Source organism: Ailuropoda melanoleuca, chromosome 16 (genome assembly GCF_002007445.2).
Source record: "Ailuropoda melanoleuca isolate Jingjing chromosome 16, ASM200744v2, whole genome shotgun sequence".
Taxonomy (NCBI): Eukaryota; Metazoa; Chordata; class Mammalia; order Carnivora; family Ursidae; genus Ailuropoda; species Ailuropoda melanoleuca.
The window spans coordinates 79293623-79314204 of record NC_048233.1 but is presented as its reverse complement, the minus strand read 5'-3'; the positions used below and the strand labels follow the sequence as shown (position 1 = coordinate 79314204).

The following is a 20582-nucleotide window of genomic DNA, read 5'->3' as shown; positions in this document are numbered from 1 at the left end:
GATCCTGGGGAGCAACTGCTATTTCTCTGAGATACTTTACAGAGCTCTCTCCTCAGCTGAAGGCGGGACACGAATCCAAGCTGAGCCGCTATATACTTGTATACTTTGTTTGTTGTTCACAAGTACTTTCAGATGCGTCTAAACCAGCGATCAACCTGTGAAGTTGTCATTTCCATTTCATAAATGAGGAAGCTCAGAAAAGGTGACTTGTCTCAAAGTTTGGAAACTTACCAGGTTTGTCACAGAGTAGGATTTGGCATATGTTTATATGGGCTTTATCCAAGGAAAGGGAATTGCAGAGATGGGAGAATGGATTTCAACGCAAAATGACCTCAATTGCTAGGTGGCCCATGGCAGTGAGGTGTCGTGAGTCTTGGAGCCAGAACTAAAACTCCAAACTGTCAGGTACTAGGGGAGGGACGTGGGCAAGTCAACGCCCATTCTCACTCCCCTCATTTGTGGGATGGTATCTCAGAGGATAAATGACACGACCTGACATAAGAAAATGCAGTATTCATACTACCTTGAACATACGGATAAAAATATAGCATCTCTTGGTAATTTTTATCTTTCCCAACTTAGTCTCTACCTTCAAACTAGACTACAAATGGGCTAACTGGGGTTCTTCTCTGTCCTTCAAGTTTGCCTGGGTTTCAAATACTTGCAATTACACTGTATGAAAGGAAATCTGCCTCGTCTGCAGGCTAGCTGAGAGGTATGGGGCAATCTACCTTTCCTGGGCTGATTGGCCTTGGGAGTTTTTCCCAGTGGCCTGGCATCACGGTGATTTACCCAGCACACTGGACTGAGCATGGCCCTGGCTGGGAGGATTGCATTTCATCCAATGTTGAAATCACTTGAAATTCCTCTTGCTCATCCAAAGATACAGAAATAAAAGAAGCAACTCATGGTCCTGCTGAGGCAAGATCTTTATTGTTAGCCGTTCTTGCATCTTTTTTTTTCTATCTTCCAAAAACAGATGGATCCAGTAATTTTAAGAATCACATGCACATGGATGATACCTCACACCCCACACACATTTCACCAAAAGATCAAATTATATTTTTATTGTCTTTATCTGTAGGCTTTAGAGCTTGTATAGAAGCTTTTGAGTGGAGAGACGAAATTTTTATCACTTTCACTTTTTCAGTGTACCAACATTCAGAGGGTTCATTCATTCTTGGGTGGGATGAAGCAGGAGGCGAAACCATTCTTTTTAAATGCCCTGGCCTAAACATTGTCTAGAGACTAACCCACATGCACACATTGTAAGTCAATCGAAGCGATGTCCAAACTCCTTTTTTTCCCCCTTCCCCAATCACTTTCTCATCGTGGTGCAAGCCCCTTCGCTTCCTGCGTTTCTATTTTACTCCTTAGTGTTAATATAGAGAAGGTGTTCGGCTACTTGAGGAGCTGAGGATTCACAGTCATTCTAAACCACTTCTGAGATAGGTCTCCCTGAAATATTTACTTGTCCTCTGCCTGTTTGACAGTGGTCACAAGAATGAGTCATCCATTGGGCTTTAATCCACAGCAGGCTGGAATGACAGCAATACCAAGGCTATGACTTTATTAAAGCTCTCACTTCCCTCAAACCTGATTATTTCAAAGCTAATTTTATTCAATGCTTGACCTGTGAGTTTGTGCCAATTTGCAAGTTGTTTTTTTTTTTTTCCAAATCACCTTGTTAAATCAACTAAAAAGAGTTTATCTTCTTTCATATACGCAGTTTCTTAACAGATTCAGGAAAACAGAATCTCTCTCCCACAGAGGACTTTTCTACATGCTGTGGTATAAAAGGAATACTCTTTACAAAATTGGAGTAAGGGGTTAGGAACTACATCCATGCCTTTCAGTTATACACACACACACACACACACACACACACAATATACACACACATATATCACTATATAGTTACGTTATACATTATATATGAATTTTATAGTTACATATTATATAATATATATAGTTGACACGTATATAAAAATATGATTCCCCAGAGATCTGACCCACATATAGATCTAAGGAACAAGGAAACTGAAATCTTAAGACCAAATGTCTCTTTTGGGTTCAGGATCCTTAAAGAGAACGTACTTCCACAGTGTTGCCATTATTCCTATCTGTATTTAAGACACACACCTAGAACATGGACCTATTGTTGGTCCCTTCTTCAGTGTCTTGTCCATTTCAGATAAGCACGATGCAGTCTACACATTCAGATCCATTCATGTTTATGACTTTGTTTTTAAAGCTAAGTGCTCACTTCTCCCTTATTTTATCTACACTTTTCTAAGGATTTTCTTCATACTTCTTTTGAGGATACTGCAAGTTTTTTGAGGAAGAAACTGGTACAGAACTCTTACCACAATGTGGGAGTACACTCTGGAGACTTGTTGCTTGTGACCTAATTGAGACTCCTATAGCTTCGTATTTCCTCCCACTCAATAGTTGGTACTTGTACCTTTTCTGGACCCTCTGCCACTTCAAATGTGCCTCTTATATATAAATATTCCTTCACATGTAACTCAGAGTTTAAGCCATGTTCCACTGACTTTTGAAACTTCTGCCGACACCTGGTCTGCCACATCTGCTCAATATTAAGACAAACCCTCGGAGAGGAGTCACTCCTTTCAGATTCTGCAAGTTTGTAATCAGTTATTCCCCACTAAGAATTTGTAGTCACATCTTTATCCATTAAAGACTCTAAAATATTGCACAGATAAACCTAGGAGCTTCACATTAATAAGCAGGTACTTTATCAATGAGAAATCCTGCTCTTGAAGCAGAACAACCAGTTGTAGAAAAAGCTTGAATGAAATAAGCCTCTATGCATTTACTGAGTAAGTATCGACCGATTCACCAAAATTACAAACGAAATAAAGCCAAACGACAGACCTCTAGTGGCAGCAGGACCCGAATGTTTATTAGTTGCTTCACTTTCTTCTAACCAGGCAACTCTTTCCTCTCTCTCATTTCTCATTTGGTACTCAGCCAACCTCTGAGACACAACTGAACTGCCCCCTCCTCCAGAAAGGGATTTCGGGCCCTCACTGAGCTCCTTCCTTTAAATCCCTAACACTTAAACCTTTGCCTCACAATTCCAACCAGTATTGATGTCTTCTATGCACATAAGCTCATTTCCACAAATGCAGACTACAGAGCAGGGCCTTATGTCCCCTGTATTACCACAGTGCCCAACGCAGAGTCCTCATAACACTGATCTCGTGGAGTTTTGGACATGAACCCTTGTGGGAAAAAGACACGAGCTAGGTCACCCCATCCCATCTCATGCAACCTATGCGTGCTAGCCCTCTCTGACTCATGGTTCACTTAAGAGCGCAGAAGGTCAAACAAGTAAACTAAATTGATTTGGGTTCTGCATCAAGATGGTGAGTGTAATTGGTAGCATGAAATAATGTGACACCCGAGAACTTTTGGATTTACACCGCACCACTAGTTCACAGACCTGACCACAAATGACCTTTCCATTAATGCCCACATTTACCAGTTGGTGTCTTTCACACTGTGTCTCTCAAGAACATTAAACACAGAACCCTACTGCCCCTTTGTTGTGAAGCATGGAGGCTGTGCTATATATTGTTTCAGAATCACTGGCATTCCCACTGGAAACAGAGTGGGCCTCACACTCTCCTCATGACTAAGTCTAGAGAATGTGTGGTAAAGGAGTTTTGTGACATTTTAACCTGAGAACTATTCCAACCATTGTCCATGAATGCTTGCTTACAGGGCCTATAGTGCTACACTGCTGATCACAATAAATGCGAGGTAAGTTGCTATGGGGTGTGCCCAACCCAACCCATTTGTGGACACTTTATAAAGCAGGCTGTATTACTGCACATCCTCAATTTCCTAATTTCAGAAGTCTGGTGGGCCTACTCTTTTCCCCAAACAGAATCTTAACATCTCCATTGCTCTCATCTTTGCCAAGCGTGGGCAACAAATATTGCCTTTCACACTAAAATCGTGTCATTGACCTATCAGGATATATAGTGGGGATTGTTTTCCAGTGCTGGGAGTAGACTACATGGATGTATTTTCCAACCTTCTGTGGCAAACAGGTGCAGTGATAGAAGGTCATAATCAGGCCTCTAAAGTGAAGGGCACATAGGCTTTGGAATGAGAAATATCTGGGTTCAAACTTAAATGTGCCATTTGCTAGCTGGGTAACCTTGACCAAGTTATAAGTTCTGTTTTCTCATCTACCAGATGGGAATAACACTACCTCCCTCAACAGGGTTGTTGTGAAAACTGTAATATACACAGAGCCCCTGGCATATCGCTACAATAGATACTCAATAAATATTAGTTATTATTTTTATTATCCGAGAGTTTGAATTGGCTAGAGTCCAGGATTTTTTAATTCACTGTTTCAATCTTCCCAGAAAAGTCATCTAGGACTAAAGTTAAACATGTATTTATCCTGCAAGGCTGTTAAATCCTTGTAAAGTTAACTTAGTGGGTAGAAAAGGTTAGAGCACTAATGTGGAAGGATGGTGCCTTTGCCCCCACTCCCTTATGGTCCCAACACACACACGCACACCCGATTAAACCTGTATGCCCAACTATCCATGTCTCCAACCCTACTTGATGAAAATGCCAATAGTCTCAAAGGTTAGAAAACTTCCAACCTTTTAAAACTTAAGAATGGGAAAGTGAGGCCTCAGAGCTGTGTATATTCCATTAGAAAAGGAAGGAGGGAGAGAGAGGAGGGATAACTGCTATATTTTCTTGTCATTAGCAATATAATGGCTCCCATGTGCTGGAATCCCAGTCTGATGAGAAGAAATGACTCGAAGGTCATGGATGGACCTCACTGTCCACTGTGAAAGCTCTCGCAACACCTTTAGGCCCCACAGCTTCTTCTCGAAGAGACCACCATCTCCACCAATGATTGGCATCCCATCAGCCTCGTTGGGGGGGATCTTGTGTTCCAGAAGCATCATTAATTCCTCCAGCTGGTAAGCAAAGGCAGCAACTTGGAGTAGAAGGGTATGTATTGCTTGATGGAAATCCCCTTCAGCTGGAGTAAAATGCACCTGTTGGTCTTCTAAAAGCCTAGCCAACATAACATGGAAGGCACGATAAGCTTGGAGGTTCTCTTGGAGTCGCTCTGCCTCAGTCAGCTCACTCCATCGATCAGTGCTTGCCACTGGCACACCATCCACAGAGTCCAGGTTTATGTTCTCGTTCAGGCCCTGATGCTTCATCTGGCCAAGGATACATAAAAACATCACATCTTCTGTAATTATCCCAAAATTCTCATTTAATCCCTAAATCTCATGTAGTCTTATTCACCTTCTTAGTCAAGGATCCAAATTGTAAAGAAAATAAAAATTCTAGAAAAGGAACTCTTCATTTGGGATCCAATGACTGGACTTAGGAAGACCTTATTCTCCCTGAAATGATACATACTGCTTTGATTCACTTTTTGTGGGAGAATCTGCAGCTTTCGTTAGATTCCTAAGGTTGAAAACTACCGGTCTACAATTTCTCCTTCCCACTTCGAACTCCCTCCTGAAAACTGGAGTACTTGAATCATACCGGAATTTTAAGTATTTAAACATACTTGAAGACACTGGCCAGACCTATTACGAAGCCCTAGAATTAACCCATTGCAGAATTTTTCTAACCCCCTCTCCTTCATTATCCACTCTCAGTGGTGAGGACAATCCTTTAGAGAATTCAGTGGGAGTCAGCTGAAAAAATAAAAATTAAAAAATAATAAAAGGCACTTCCAAGAGTCTGATTTCTAACTGGTGAGGCTGTGCAAAGACAAACCAATTGTCAGAGAACTTAAATTTAGAACTCTCCTTCAGTGTTTCTATAATAGTAGGCCTGAGGCGGAGACTGATGAGAATCTCCCTCTATCAGAAAACCAATCTGGAACTCCATGATTAGCTTGATTGGACACTTCCCTAAGTGCCCAATGAATCTTCTAGGGGATCCTTTTGATAGTGTAGGTGACCATTCTATTCAGACACACAGACACTTGATCTATGTAATGAAAAAGTGGGTGGCTAATACTGTACAGGAGAAATTCTTTGGGTTTATGCTGCTCTTCTCCCAAGCCTATAAACCTCATTCTTTCATTTACATAGCTCAAAAATTCAGAACAACGTGTACGAAGAACCCACACTCAGAGGGCCCATAGTTAATCTATTCTGGTAGAATTCAGACTGTAGGCAAATTAGGACTAGCTTCCACATGTAGCAAATCCCACCCAGAAGCCTATGTCTATTTTCTTACTCAAAGAACAGGTCTCCTAAACAGCCTAGCCAAGAAAATAAGGTCATAGGAGTTTCCTTAAGAAAAGAAACCATGTCAAATGATAGGTGCCCAATCTATGAATGACCATATGATTAGGGCCTTTATGATTGGTAATGGGAGCTGGAACATGATGGTAAGGGGCTGCATCAGAAGAGATGAAGTGAAAATAGACAACAGCAAATTAGGCAACTTACATAAGATTCCAAAAGAGCAGTCAGGTCTGAACGAATCTTCCTCGCTAGCCAGATAGAGCGGCTACAGAGGTCCCGGCGGTGAGGGGTCAGCGTTGAGTGCTCTGCAAAAGCCATCCCCTAACTCAACTGTCCCAGGAAACAAGTGAGCTGGGTTTGCTTCTGTCTACACTGGTCCAAATAAGAAATGTGACTCTCAGACTAAATCCACTGGGCATTCTCTACTAATGGGATTGTGCACCCCACCCCCACCCCCCTGCCTGACTCAGAGGTGGCAGCAAATTCCTGGCTGTGGATTTTTGTGCCTGTGGAATCAAAGGCCCCTTTCTAATCAGCTTTTTTTCCTGCAGTGTCTGCCTCCATCTCTCTCCTCCACTCAGTGCTGAGCCTACTTGTTTTTATGTCATTGTTTTGCTTTTGCACTTAGCAACAAGGTCACTATCACACTAATCCTCATGACACCCCTGCCTAATGTAATCTACTTTATATACACATAATCAGTTCATTTTGTTATCACCCTCCCTTGCACTCCCCATGTCTTCTTCTTTCTTTCCTTTTTTGGCCTGATAAAGTATTCAGTAATATTAAGTTATTATTATCAGTATAGCTGCCATTGATTAAGCGGCTACTCTGGTCCAGACACGGTGCTAAAGGCTTTAAAGCCTTTATTTGATCTTTAGAATAATTCTATGAAATACATATTATTTTCCCCATTTTACATGAAGAAACTGAGGCTTAAAGAAACTAAATAATACGCACAAAATCCAGGAAGCAGGCACAAAATTTAAATATAGGTCTCTGATTCTCCTGTTGACTTTGCAATTTCGTTCTCTAGGTTTTTTACATTTTGTTCAAGAAACACAATTTATGTCAAATAGGTTTTTTAAAAAATACAGCATTTTTTCACTTCTATCGTTTTGTTACATATTTAAAGTTAGTTTCGTTTACACTCAATTAGAAATCAGCAGTCAGACATCTCTAACCTCGATCATGGTGCCTTCCTCGCAGCTATAGGATAAGGAAGGTACTGTTTAGGCCTGTTCTCTTCCAAAGGACAGGAAACACCCAACCCTGACTGGGAAACATTTCTAAGGCAGTCTCAAGTGACAACATGCTTTTCTTTTTCTTTCTTATCCCAGTCATACCACATTGCTTCTTAACAAAATACGAGAATGAGCTGAGCTTTGAAATGAGGGCAAAAGAGCTTAATAGCATGTGCAGAGTTCTCTTCTATTGCATCTAACTTAACTCTGTAGGTTAGAAGATGATGCTCCCTGAGCAAGAGCTGCAAGTGTCATCCCCAAATCAATTAGCTTTCATGATTTCATACCACAGACATTGCTTCTGAATTGAAACACATGCCTTCTCAGGTGTAAACTTCCATAGGGAAACAATAAGCAAGGGGCGGAGGGGGGAAAAGTGGGACTGGCAGCTCACAGTAGGCCTTTTAAGAAGGTAGGAGGATTCTATTTTTTTAAGTTAGTACTTGCTGTGGACACTGAGTTTTGTGAAAAAGCACTGGTATTAAATGCTATCAAGGTTTTGTCATTATCAGACTAACATAGACCTCATAGCATCCTTAACGTTCTATCAGATTAATAAGGCCACTTTTTCTAGAAGTCTATCAAAACAGAGGAGGGGTTTCCATGCTGGCCAGATGATCAAAGAATCCTATGGCATTAGAGATCAAGAACGAGAGTCTGAAGTGAACCGACTCTGCCCGAGAGAAGCAACAGTACCTGCCACATAAACCCTGCACTGGGGACACTGGGTTCTCAGTTAACGGCATCAACTGTTTTCACCCTTAGGATAACTGTAATTCAGTACAATCAAGGAAGACAAGTTGCTTCCATGAAGACTTTTATTTTTCTTCTTTACATATTTATTTTGGATATGCCTTACCTAGATTAAGAGAAAACAAGGATTTGAAAAGCAAAGTATCCCTTTTATTATAATTTCTTTTTACATAACCTTTTCAACCTAGATTCAGGTAACTACCTGTCTCTCCCATCAAAGGAGAAGGGTCCTGCACATTACAACAGGCAAAAAAGGCTTTTAGGAAATAAAAAATATTTTAAATTGATCCATTACAATTTTTCAATTTTCTTGAGTACATTGGAAAGTGGGAAAAAGGAGGAGGGAAAAATGGTACTTCAAACAACCAGACTGTAATAACCTTAGCTGGGTTTAGTACACTCTTTGTATTTTTTCCAACAGGTACAAAGGAGGTGCAAGTGCTCTATGTAGATGCTTTTCCATACCTGAAGTCTTTTTAACTCCCAGTAATCCTGGCCAGTGTTTATCCGAACTCTCTGGAGCATAGTAAGTCTCAATTATGCAGAATAACCCTGGGCAACCAGAGATTAGGGAAAAGCGCATCTTCCAGAAATAATACTTGTATCTCAATTACATTTTCAGAATTTTCAACTGCCAATTCAAATTGGAGAATATGCAGTGGAAGAGTTATTAAAAAGGTAACCCAATTTGACTTAGAAAATGCAGAATTTTAAGACTAAAAGGGCTCCTTGGAAGGACACAGAAGTACAGAGCATGAGAAGCAGACAGGGAAAGGGAAGAGGGCCTAGTATAAGATGGCTTACTTACACCACTCTTTATTGTGCTAGCATCCCTTTTTCAAAAGGAAAAAAAATAAAGTCCATACAGAATATTTTAAGATTGATGGCAAACTGCTATAATAATTTATTGAAGCCAACTGTAAGCAAATGGTACCTATAAAGAGGTCAAAAAACAAAAGGAGGAAGAACAGAAAGTTTCTAATTATGAGAACTAACTTGTTGCTTTGGTGGGGAGTGTGATCTAGGGAAGAACATGTTTTCCCTCAATCTCATCAAGTTTTTTTATGCAGTTTGCTTTTGTGTAGGTGGTTAAAATATCTGATGACTAACCACTGCAAATACAACTTACAGAGACAAAGGAGAAGATAAATGTGACAAAGACAAAGGCAAGTGTGGGGCACAGATGTGAGCTAGTGAAGAGTACAAAATGGATGTATAATGGGAGTGGAACAACTTTGTTGTAAACCCACCCAATCAACCTGATAGTATTTTCAAATGTACTCAACATACCAAGTCAATTCCAATCCTTACTGTGGGCAGGAAAGCATATTCTACATCCCTTCTATCCTTACTCCATTTTCTACCCCCACACTGGAGGGATGGCAAATCTGCAACACTCTGAAAAGAAACAATAGCGCATTTAAGTCTATTCACTGTAGGTGTCTGACTCCCTATCCCCTGGCATCCCAACCACTGATACTAGTGGGTGTAAAGTAAGCCTCTTTCAAAGATGACATTTTGTTACCCTTCTTTTTGGGAAAAAATAAATCAAAGAGAAAATTGATAAACTTTGTAGTTTTAGTGTTTGTGAAAAACAAGCTGTTCCTTATTTTGCTCTCAGCAAAACTTCATTCTTTCCAACAGCCATCACACATTTCTGACAAACAATGAATAGGGCAAGCCTTTAATTCCAGCTTGTGAGGTACACAGAAGGATGGAAACTGCCCTTCTAATTCTCTAAAAATGAGCCAAAATAGGTTTTTAGTCTTCTGGGAGTTATAAACTTGTACAAAAACACCACCTGCCTCTCCCATGGCCAGTAATAAGCAATTCACCCCAAGAAAATCCCTATCTCAATGGAAGTGGTAATTCCCAGAATTTTAGGTGAAAGCCAAAGCCATACAGATTATTAACTTTGTCTATGGAAGCCTTTCCTCTTCTGAAGTGTTATTTTTGTAAAAGGGAAACAGAACAGAATAATTTTCTTTGACTTCAAACTGTATGAGTCATAGACTATCTCTTCACTAATGGCAGTGTCCTTCACTAATTGGGAGCTGGAATGAAACAATGATAAAGCAAAGCAAAACCAAAAACAAAGCAAGGGGCCAGAACTGGGCCAATAGGAAGGTGTACAGAAAGAGATGATGGGGACAAAAAAAGAAAATAAATTCACAAGAGAAAATCTTTTATCTGTAATTCAGACCCTGAACAATCCTTCTCATTCCCTCAAAATTCCTAAATCGCAATGCTCTAAAAAACTCAAAGAGCACTAATTACCAAAAACCTAATATCCTTCCCTAAGAAGGCTTCCGAAAAAGCACTAGGCTACTGTAGTGATTTTGTTAGTGCTGAGGACCAGCTTTCTTTAAAGGCCACTGGAGAGCTATGATTTTAGAGGCTGGCTGTGCTTCTTCAACCCTATATCTTGCCTTCAAAAGTACCTTTTATGGAAAGGACCCCATGTCAGAATAACCTAATCTCTCCCAGCCCCACAAAATATAGCAACGAGGACCCCACCCCCCCAAAAAAATCAGACTTTGTTAATAAATAAGGAATCTCAGGTTCCACAACACAAAAACACACATGTTCAAAGTGCAAATTTCTGCCATTAGTCTGGGACTTTTCTCACTGATACAGAGCCCTGTCTTACGCTCAGAGAAACCACGTAGTGGGCAGCCCCCTCCCTGTTGGGAGCCTGCTTCCAAGCTAGTGAGCACCACTGAGAACCAGATGGAGGTGTTGGAAGGGGGCTGAAGTGCTGGGGTCACAGGAGGGAGGTGGTCCCCGTGAATCCTTCCTTTCTGAAACCCAGCGGGGAATGGAGGAAATGGGGTTGAGTGAGACAGGTGTGCTGTTTTAACAGCTCACCCTGCTAAGGGGCCTAAAGTGCCAAGTCAAGCTGCCAGCCTCCAGAGATTAGAACTGTAAGATACTTTGGGGATAAGTGTGCTGCAGTGGGTAGAAGCCAGAACCATAGGGCAGCAGTGAAGGAGAAGGGGTTTCGAGGACAGTAATATACTATCAAGAGTTAAAAGCTGATCCAGAGCACATCAGAGTTATAGGTTTAAGAAGGGATCTGCCGGCGAGCAGGAAGTCTGCCTGGCTAGAACTGAGTAGGAGGATAACCCTCACTTTAAGAGCTGCTTCTTTTTTGCCTACCTTTTTGGTAAAGGCAACATCAATTTTATGAAGGGGACAATAGAGGGAGAAGAGGGTGGGTGTAGGTGTGTGTGCTGTGATCCACAATGGAAAGAGCAGGCCCTTCAGTTATTTTACTAGATTTTAAATGCTTTAAATTTTTTTTTTTGTCCTTTTTATCTTTTAAATACAAAGTCTGAGCTGTCCCAGTGCCCAAAGTCTTCCCTTCCACTAAGGTCCAGTAGAGTCTGAATCTTCAATCAGAACCTCTGTGGTAGCACCGAGTATATCCGAGTTCATGACCAGCCCTTCAGTGCCCCCACTGCTGCCACTTCCCACAAAGATCTTCCCATCAGCCATCAGGCTCACCCGTTCTGTCCCACTACAGTATGACTTTGACATCCCTTCAGCTTCTAGCAGGAGGCACTCTCCAGAGGTGGAGTTTCCCAATGGCTCAGAAAGAAGAGGAAGACCCTGCCCATCTGCAGGTTGTGTCAGGGACTCTGGGTTAGTGCCCAAGATATCTGTGCTGGTGATGAGGGCGCCTGCATTGGCAGCCAGAGCTTCGGCAATCAGCACCTCAGGGTGGCTTTTTGCTTTGTGTGCCACTACGCTGTCCTTCTTCTCAAATTTTTTGCCACAGATATTGCAAGAGAACTGGTAGAAGGAATCTGCATCATGCTTCTTCATGTGCCAATTAAGGGATGCCTTCTGCCGACACGTAAATCCACAGATCTCGCATCTAGGAAGGGTGGAAGAGGACATGGCTGATCAAACAGAGAAAGGAAGGATGAGAGCTCTTCTTCAGGGTCAGGGCAAGAATTTAGAGGTCACATATATAGGCTATTGCCTATATACACCAATCTCAATCCCAATATTCCAGATCTTGGCTAAATCGCTTAGTAAGTAAAGAACATTTTCCCTGGATTTCATTCTTTAAAAGTTTTTTTCAGTAACACACTTCTTGGGAAAAATTAGGAAAAGCAAACTAGATGGAAAATTAATGTTTCGTTTGTTTAAAAAAAACAAGGAAAGAAGAAGTTCACTAAGTAGCATCCCTAATACTCTAATTTGGTAAAAGTCAAGAGCAGTGGCGACTGAAATGTTTGCACAGGGGCTAACCAGCAAGAAGGGCAGATACGCGCTTCTCACCCACATGTCCACCAGTAAACAAACACTCACTGTAATGGCTTCTCGCCAGTATGAATCATCCGGTGCACTGCCAGATTGTGAGAACTCTTGAAGGCCCTAGCACAATATTCACAGATATAATCCCTTTGATCTAAAAAGAAAAATAATGTGGTTAGTGTTCCATTTAGAATCCCTCTAAGTATTTGACTTTCCCAGTTCACAATAAGTAAGCAGATGATTAGTCAGGTCAGTTACAGTAAGAGCAATACTGTTTTCAATGTATAAAACACCTGGGATAAGAAATATACCATTTTCAATTTTTCTTTAAAAGTCCATACATTCAGTAGCTTAAGGACTTGTTTTAAAAAAAAAAAAAAAAAAACTAGGGGCGCCTGGGTGGCACAGCGGTTAAGCGTCTGCCTTCGGCTCAGGGCGTGATCCCGGCGTTCTGGGATCGAGCCCCACATCAGGCTCTTCCGCTATGAGCCTGCTTCTTCCTCTCCCACTCCCCCTGCCCGTGTTCCCTCTCTCACTGGCTGTCTCTATCTCTGTCAAATAAATAAATAAAATCTTTAAAAAAAAAAAACAAACAAAACTAAACAAAGCAAAACAAAAACAACCTAATGGAAATATGAGAATTAGAACCCCAATCTCAATCCCAGTAATCCAGATCTTGGATAAATTGCTTAGTAAGTAAAGAAGAACATTTTCCCTGGATTTTATTCTATAGAACAGTTTTTTCAGATTGTGAAAGCTGAAAGCTTACATATAAAGAATTTGGCACTCAAACCACCACCACAACAGAATTTGGCATTCCCTAGAAGAAAAGTGATCCACGATTAAAGTGGTAATCATATCTTCTGTTTCAGGTTTTAAAACTGTTACCCAAAATAAACAATTTAAATTTCTCTCAAAAGGTTCAAGTTGCTGCTATCAAACATATGCAAACAGTACTTGTATTCTTTACCTTATTCTTCTCCCCCACATCTTCTGCACCATTCAACTACCTCCCCCCCGTCATTTCACAATCCCCCCAAATTTCACAGGATTTTTGATGAATTTGGCAACATGGTGTCCAATCTATGGGCCAAAGGAGCACTGCACTTAATTATTTCTTTATCACTTGGTTTGGGAGAGAAGCAGATAAGGAGATGCTCTGTATCTCTTGAATAAATGACCACTATTGTTTTCTATGCCTTTCACTTAAAATTGCTACAAAAAGTCACAGTGAAAACATGAGGATAAATTAAAAGGCAAACAGTAACCAATTTAATTCCATATTCCACCCCAAACAGTTCTAAAGCCGAGGGTAGAAGAGCCAAGTTTGTATCAAGCTTGAAGACACTCAGGAATCAGGAATCACTGGGGGATCTTAGTAAATGCAGATGCTAGTTGAACAGGTGTGAGGCAGAGTCTGAGATGCTGTATCTCTAACGTGGCTCAAATGACGCCAATGTCTGTGGGGCTATCTTCTACATGCTAAGCAGGCAAGGTCTAAAAATGCACTTTTAACCCAGGGACAACTCTTAGTGTCTCCCAGGTCTCGTCCACCTTTCCAGCTTCATAGTCGCATGGCAAATCTGGGCGGGGCATCCACTTGCTTAAATAAATCACATCTTCAAAGGGAGTCTGTCTGCACTAATTTGGAAAAAGAGAACTACAATAACATCATAAAACGGTACTAAGCAGATGTAAATATTTGGAATGGACTGAATTTCTAAAGCAGTTTGTCATAGTAGGCCTATAATATTTACCTAAAGTAGTCTCAGCTGGTTGTCAAAAGACTACTTTTGGAGAGAATAAAACAGAATTAACAGGGAAAAGGGGTGGAGAAAAGGCAGCAGGTAGCAAGGAACAGAGTGGAGACAGCCCTCTCCCTGAAGCAGCATGGTATGATGCGCAGACCTTAGACTCTGCAGTGATTCAGGCCTGCGCTCAAGTCCTGGTGCTCTGAAACATCTACTGTGCGCCAGGCCCCGTGCAGTAAACAGCACTTTATATGTCATCTCATTTCATCCTTACACTAACTCCACAATATCGGTGACATTATTATCCCTTTTTTTCAGATGAAAGAAAGTGAGAAGTAACTTGTCTAAGTCACACATAAAATAAAAGATGGGAAGGGTACACGTATCAGTATAACCCTGGGTAGGAGACAACTAGAATTCCTACTCTTACCCTCTATGACTGTTGAGAAGATGACATGTATAATCCAGTATCTGGGACCTACTGAATTAGCTCTAATACCCAGCTTCATTTGTTCCCATTAACTGAACTTCATGGAGACTGTCAGTGGCTAAAAGTGAATGGAATCTGAAATCATTCTGCATTATGTATAATGAAGACATTCGGTTTCTCTTTTTGAGTCAATACCTCCTACATGACATGTGATGTAGATGACATGTGAATTCAGTAGCTAGCCTTCATGATTGCAGCAGAAGTGCCAGGAGCTACTTAGTAGTTACCATAAACCAAGAGGCAAGCCTTTTTACCATCGAGGCTCTCTCTTCATACTCCTCACTTCTAGTCGGTAAGAGCTACTGAACTATTGACCAGAAATGGAATTAAAAAACACTGATTCTGCTAAAAACTAGCAGTGTGACCAAAGGCAGGTTACTTAATGTGCAAAGCCTCTGGCTTCTTAGCTGTAAAACAAGGAAACTTGGTGATGTTGAACAGATGGATAAGCAATAACAGCTGATATAGGATATGTGCTCAATAAACAATTATCCTGGTCATAAAAGTTCTTTCAAAAGTCAAAGGATAAAAGTAAAAAGCCCCAGTTTGTTCATCCTTTGTAAAATTTGTTTTATTACATTTTATTTTCATACCTTTTTCTCACACTTGACTGTAGACTCTTAAGATTTACGTTAGAAAAAAATACCATTACCAATCTACACATTTAAAAGTAGAATGCAATTAACACTTGATAAAACATATTACTTCAAAAAGTACCTGTATGATGTTTGGCATGTCGTAGAAGTTGCTTCTGGAGCCTGAAGAGTCGCCCACAGGAGGGATGAGGACACACGTATTTCTTCTTCAGCAAATGCTGATACTTAATGTGGTGCTAAAACAGTAAGAGAAAATAAAGAGGGGTAAAAATGAAGGCTTCCTGAAAGCTTGTTCCTTTGCTAAGTCAAAAGTGCTAAAGAGGGGCACCTGGGTGGCTCAGTCAGTTAAGTGTCCAACTCTTGATTTTGGCTCAGGCAGGTCATGATATCAGGGTCCTGAGATGGAGCCCCCTCCCACCCCCCCACCTACCCGGGTCAGGTTCCATGCTGGGTGGAGTCGGCTTGATTCTCTCTCTCTCTCCCCCTGCCCCCATCCTCCCCCCCAAAAAAGTGCTAAAGGAAAACCAAATACTCTGAATATGGAAGGGGGGTGCAGTATAATAAAATAGTTAAGAACACAGGCTATGGAAATAGACAGACCTGGATTCCAATCTGGGTCTATCATTCACGAGCAGTGTGACCTCAGGAAATGTGCTTAAATATCGTGAGCTACAGTTCTCATTTGTAAAATGGAGATAACTGTAAGTGTCTCACAGTGTTACTGCGAGGATATAGGGATCACGTGTTGTATGGTGCTTAGTGCAGCACATGGCATACAGTGGAAAAACAGAAGCAATCACTATTATCACAGAGACAGAATCAGAGAGTAGGGCCTTAGTCTCGTGTTATCCTTGCTGCTAAACTAAAAATCAAACAGGCATTTCTTAAGCTTTAGTGATAAACATTTCACTTTCATGTTTTCTGCCAGACCTAAATATAAGCAGTATTTTTAATTCATTAAAAAGATAATCTACTAAAAACAAAACAAAACAGAAAAAACAAAAACCCTAAAAATTTATTTAAACTTTAGCCAAGAAATAACAGGTCAGAGAAGCTAATTTTATTTTTTAAAAATACACATTAAAATAAAGTCTCTTCATCTGTGTCTTTGATGTGTTGGTACAATCACCTCTTATAGCGGAAGTACTTACACTGCAATGGGAAACACTGGACTACTCCAAGGAAATCCTTTATTTGACCTCATGTTGTTAGACATTTTTCTTTTAACACAATGACTGAAGTAATTTTATGCCTTTTTGAAGGTTTTTCTTGACATTGTATATCAATGATAAAGCCTACTCAAGTTCACAAATTATAGCATCTCATGAAATAGAAGAACCAGTAATGGAACATAACCTGAAAGGCTGCCTTACATAACAATTTACTGACCTGCAAATAGCGAGGGTGAGCAAGAACAGTTCCACATCCTTCCATCTCACAACGGACATATTGGATTGGAGGCTTTTTTCTATTATCAATATGTGAGAAAAGTTAGCAAACGGAAGAGGCACTCTGCACAGTGGCTTAACTCAATGCACTAAAGGGAACAGCAATTTTACAGCATGCAGAATTAAAATCTCTTTACTAGCATATAGCTTGCACAGAATTTATGTTAGAAATAACCAGAAATAACCAAATGTTTGATAAGAGTTTTAAAAAATAGCATAAAATAAACTAGTAACCCTCCAAATAGTAAAGAAGTGTTAAGATTTTTAGGAACTTTAAGACCCTACAATGGAAATAACACAGGAACTCTGCATCAAGGACATTAATAAAGCTGCATTTGAGAAATTTTTAAACAGCCATTCCTGCAGGGTAATTATGAGTAATTATGTGAGCAAAGTGCTTACCACCAGGAATAAGGAACATAGTTAAAGTATAAATTACCTCCTTTTGGGTAATCGTGGACTTTTGTCATCTTTTCGCCTTCTTCCTCTCCTATAATTAAAGAACAGAGTAACTGTCCATATCTCCCAGATTGAAGCTTACAGACTGAAGGATGACTAAAGACATATACTCAAAACCAAAGAGCAGTGGCAGAAACAAAGGATAATGCAGGATACAGACATCCAAAAACATATCTGACAAGCTGAACAAAGATGTTATTCTGAAGTAATTTCACTTAGATAAATCTGCACTACAAGTTAAATACATAACTATCATAAACTATACATTACAATGGAAGATTTGGATAAACCTCAAGGTTACTACTTGAAGAGTCGTTCTAGTAAAAAATCTATCACTTAAATTTAATCAATTTAAAAAGAATAAAAGAGTCTATTATCTAAAAACCCTAAGAATATAAATTATACTCTCCTTTTAATAGAACCCAAAAGCCTAAACACTTAGAACAAATCTTATTTCTGCAACAGGCAATGACTGCTGGACAGGAAGTCAAGATTCTTCCATCAGTAGCCCTCATCTGCCCTTCTTTTGAGGATTCACATTTGCCATACTTTTTCTCGCTATCTCATCCCCTCTACATCCCATTAGCCACTGTCTTGCCCACTCATTTAGGCGTCTTTAAGTATTGCTTTGGATTAAATTTAAAACTTTTCAAGCTTCTGAGAGAGCCTCTGCAATGAAATTGTCAGCTGCTTGAGGCAGCAATATGCACCTGTCAATAGGCCTCCTCACACTCCCACTCTTTTTCCCCACCAGTGGCTTCAAAATCTGTTAGTGTTCCATTTTTAGTAGTAATTGCCTACTCACTTCCTAGGAGGTTCCTCATCCTCCCTAATTTCATTCTCTTCTTCTTTCACCTCTACTTCTACTTCCACTTTAATTTCTTTCTTCTCCTTCTCTTCTTTCACCTTCCCCGATTTTCTCCGTGGTTTGGGGGTTTCCCTGAAAACACAAACACATTTCAACATTGGTATCCAGCAAAGGATCTTTTGCAAAGGGAACTGTGACAAAGGGTAAAACCCAAGGTTATCATCGATTTATTTGTAAAATTATGATCCTTAGAGCTCATGAAATGTGATTTTCAGTCAATTGTTCCTCACATGCACAGTAAAAGCTAACAATACCTGGGAATCAGAACACACTACAGTTGTAAAGAGAAAGACAAAAGTAAAACATTCTAAGTATTCAGGCAATTGATGATACCCTGTATCAAGATAAAACATGCAGAAATCCAATAATGTGGATATGATCAAAATAAAGTTCTATAACTAGAAGAGAGGGCTGTGTGAAGGAGTTATAAGATGTTAAATTGGCAAAACAAGTGCGTAATTACTCATTTAAAATTAAGTCTATACCCATTAGTTTAGTAACAAGGTGAAATAAAAGCACACAACAGTGCTTTCCTAACTTATTTTTCATTGACATGTCTGCAGTAAAATCTGAGACGTGCCTCTCTAAGTGGGGTTTGTAGGTCTCGTCTCTTGGGTCGTCTTTGAATGGTATTTCCTCTTCACTGATTAACATCTCTTCTTCCTCTTCCTCCTCCTCATCACTACTAAAAAGAAGCAAATTTCTAGATTAGAAATTCTAGTTGTAAGGATTATATCTGACTGGATTTTATTTGCTAATTAATTTAGAGGTTGCCAAAGATTCACAGTAAGTTATCTATAATTTTCATCCTTATGGTCTAATTGGACTGCAATCTAAGCTTTTTTTTTAATGATAACTGCAACCAAAAAATACATAAATCCTAGAAATACTATTACTTCATTAAATAAAAGTAAGGTGATGACTGCTCAATGGTACTAAGAGCTAAAACCAAACCAAACCAAAACAAAAAAAAACCCCCACGCCAACGGACTTTATGCGGTGCCTGAGTGGTTCAGTTGGTTAAGCATTTGACCCTTGATTTTGGCTCAGGTCATGATTTCAGGGTCGTGAGATGGAGCCGCACGTCAAGATTCTCTCTCCTTCTCTCCAACTCCCCCTCCCAACCTCCCTCTCCCTGTCTTAAAACACAAACAAAAACAAAGACTTTATAATCCTGTGTCTAGTAATCCGATGATCCGTTTTACTTTTCAAAAAGATCAAGAAGCCAAAAAAAAAAAAAATTCACATGACTTACCATGGAATACAAATTTCAAAAATCCTAGTCAAAACATCCACACTTCCCATTAGTGGCATGGACTAAGCCAGAATACAAAAGTACTCAAGACTTGCTTTCTGGGGGCGCCTGGGTGGCACAGCGGTTGAGCGTCTGCCTTCGGCTCAGGGCGTGATCCCGGCGTTCCGGAATCGAGCCCCACATCAGGCTCCTCTGCTAGGAGCCTGCTTCTTCCTCTCCCACTCCCCCTGCTTGTGTTCCCTCTCTCACTGGCTGTCTCTCTGTCGAATAAATAAATAAAGTCTTTAAAAAAAAAAAAAAAAAGACTTGCTTTCTGAACTAATGTAACTAAAGATTACATGGTTAAAGCTCTAAATCAAGAACAAAATGACATCTAAACTAAATACCAAAACTGAATTTTTTTTTTGTAAAGGCTCAACGCTCTTTCAAGCAGAAAACAACTTTTGTATGTGCTCTATGTCCCCAAAGGTTTAAATATGAAATATGAAGTTTCTTACCTAATGCCACCTGGTGACTGATGTTCTTCTGCCCCATCTGGAAAAAGAAAGCAGAACAAAACCTTATCTTTATAAAGGAACCCTGTATTACCACACTTGCCCCTGAAAGGTATACTGTTCAACATTACATTTAAAATCAGCAGGCAACCGGTTATTAAATAACCATACTCCACTTATACTGTACCATAATCAAGCTGATCTGTATTTGGTTCTGACTTGCAGATGAGCTGCAATGAACCAGTCTTTGACCTAGAACTTCGAGTGTTCTCTGTGTCATGATGCCGAGAAACTGACGTCCTGCTACTGCTGCGCCAGCCCCGGCTAGGCCTAGTTGCAGCAATGGAAACTTCCTGAGGGAGGGTAGAATCATCATCTTCCTCTTTCTCTTCCTTAGGATCTAGATGAAAACATACAGCATTGGCTTACAGTTAACCAATAACCATCTCAGTATACCTACTATTGTAAATAAAAAGTTAATAAAAAAGAAGGTATATTAATTTTTTTCAGAAGAAAAGCCTCTCAGTTTTTTATACTGAGGTAACAGAAACAAGATGAGAGAAAATTCACCCTTATTGTCATCACTCTAAAAACTTCCATGTTGTCAAGCAGTAGGTTTTATATCATCTTATCTACTAAAAAATGGACTGCTAAGAGAAGTATGCAAAATACACCTA

At 40.1% G+C, this 20582-nt stretch overlaps 2 protein-coding genes across 3 annotated transcripts in view; both read right to left on the bottom strand.

Moving 5' to 3' along the window:
* Positions 1 to 910: 910 nt before the first annotated feature.
* On the bottom strand, positions 911 to 7953 carry CNTF (ciliary neurotrophic factor). Its single transcript, XM_002928223.4, has 2 exons — positions 6486 to 7953; positions 911 to 5231 (listed from the first exon to the last, which is right to left on the bottom strand). The coding sequence occupies exons 1-2, from the start codon at positions 6597 to 6599 to the stop codon at positions 4743 to 4745; spliced, it is 603 nt and encodes a 200-aa protein (XP_002928269.1). The 5' UTR covers positions 6600 to 7953; the 3' UTR covers positions 911 to 4742.
* A 1170-nt stretch (positions 7954 to 9123) lies between these two features.
* Positions 9124 to 20582, bottom strand: part of ZFP91 (ZFP91 zinc finger protein, atypical E3 ubiquitin ligase) — a 46917-nt gene continuing 35458 nt past the window's right edge. The window contains exons 3-11 of one of the 2 annotated variants that reach the window (XM_034645712.1): positions 20093 to 20305; positions 19909 to 19945; positions 18737 to 18841; positions 18094 to 18228; positions 17269 to 17319; positions 16771 to 16849; positions 15503 to 15617; positions 12599 to 12698; positions 9124 to 12158 (exon numbers count right to left, since the gene is read on the bottom strand). In XM_034645712.1, the coding sequence (XP_034501603.1) occupies positions 11648 to 12158; positions 12599 to 12698; positions 15503 to 15617; positions 16771 to 16849; positions 17269 to 17319; positions 18094 to 18228; positions 18737 to 18841; positions 19909 to 19945; positions 20093 to 20305 (1346 nt within the window). In that variant the 3' untranslated portion in view covers positions 9124 to 11647. The remainder of the gene's footprint in view (positions 12159 to 12598; positions 12699 to 15502; positions 15618 to 16770; positions 16850 to 17268; positions 17320 to 18093; positions 18229 to 18736; positions 18842 to 19908; positions 19946 to 20092; positions 20306 to 20582) is intronic. The other variant, XM_034645713.1, reaches the window with a different exon arrangement.

Excerpts from the sequence above, each read along its gene's own strand:
- CNTF (XM_002928223.4), bottom strand. The coding sequence starts at position 6,599 with ATGGCTTTTGCAGAGCACTCAACGCTGACCCCTCACCGCCGGGACCTC. Across the intron at positions 5,232-6,485 it reads CTGCTCTTTTGGAATCTTAT|ATGAAGCATCAGGGCCTGAA; the intron begins GTAAGTTGCCTA and ends ATCCTTGGCCAG.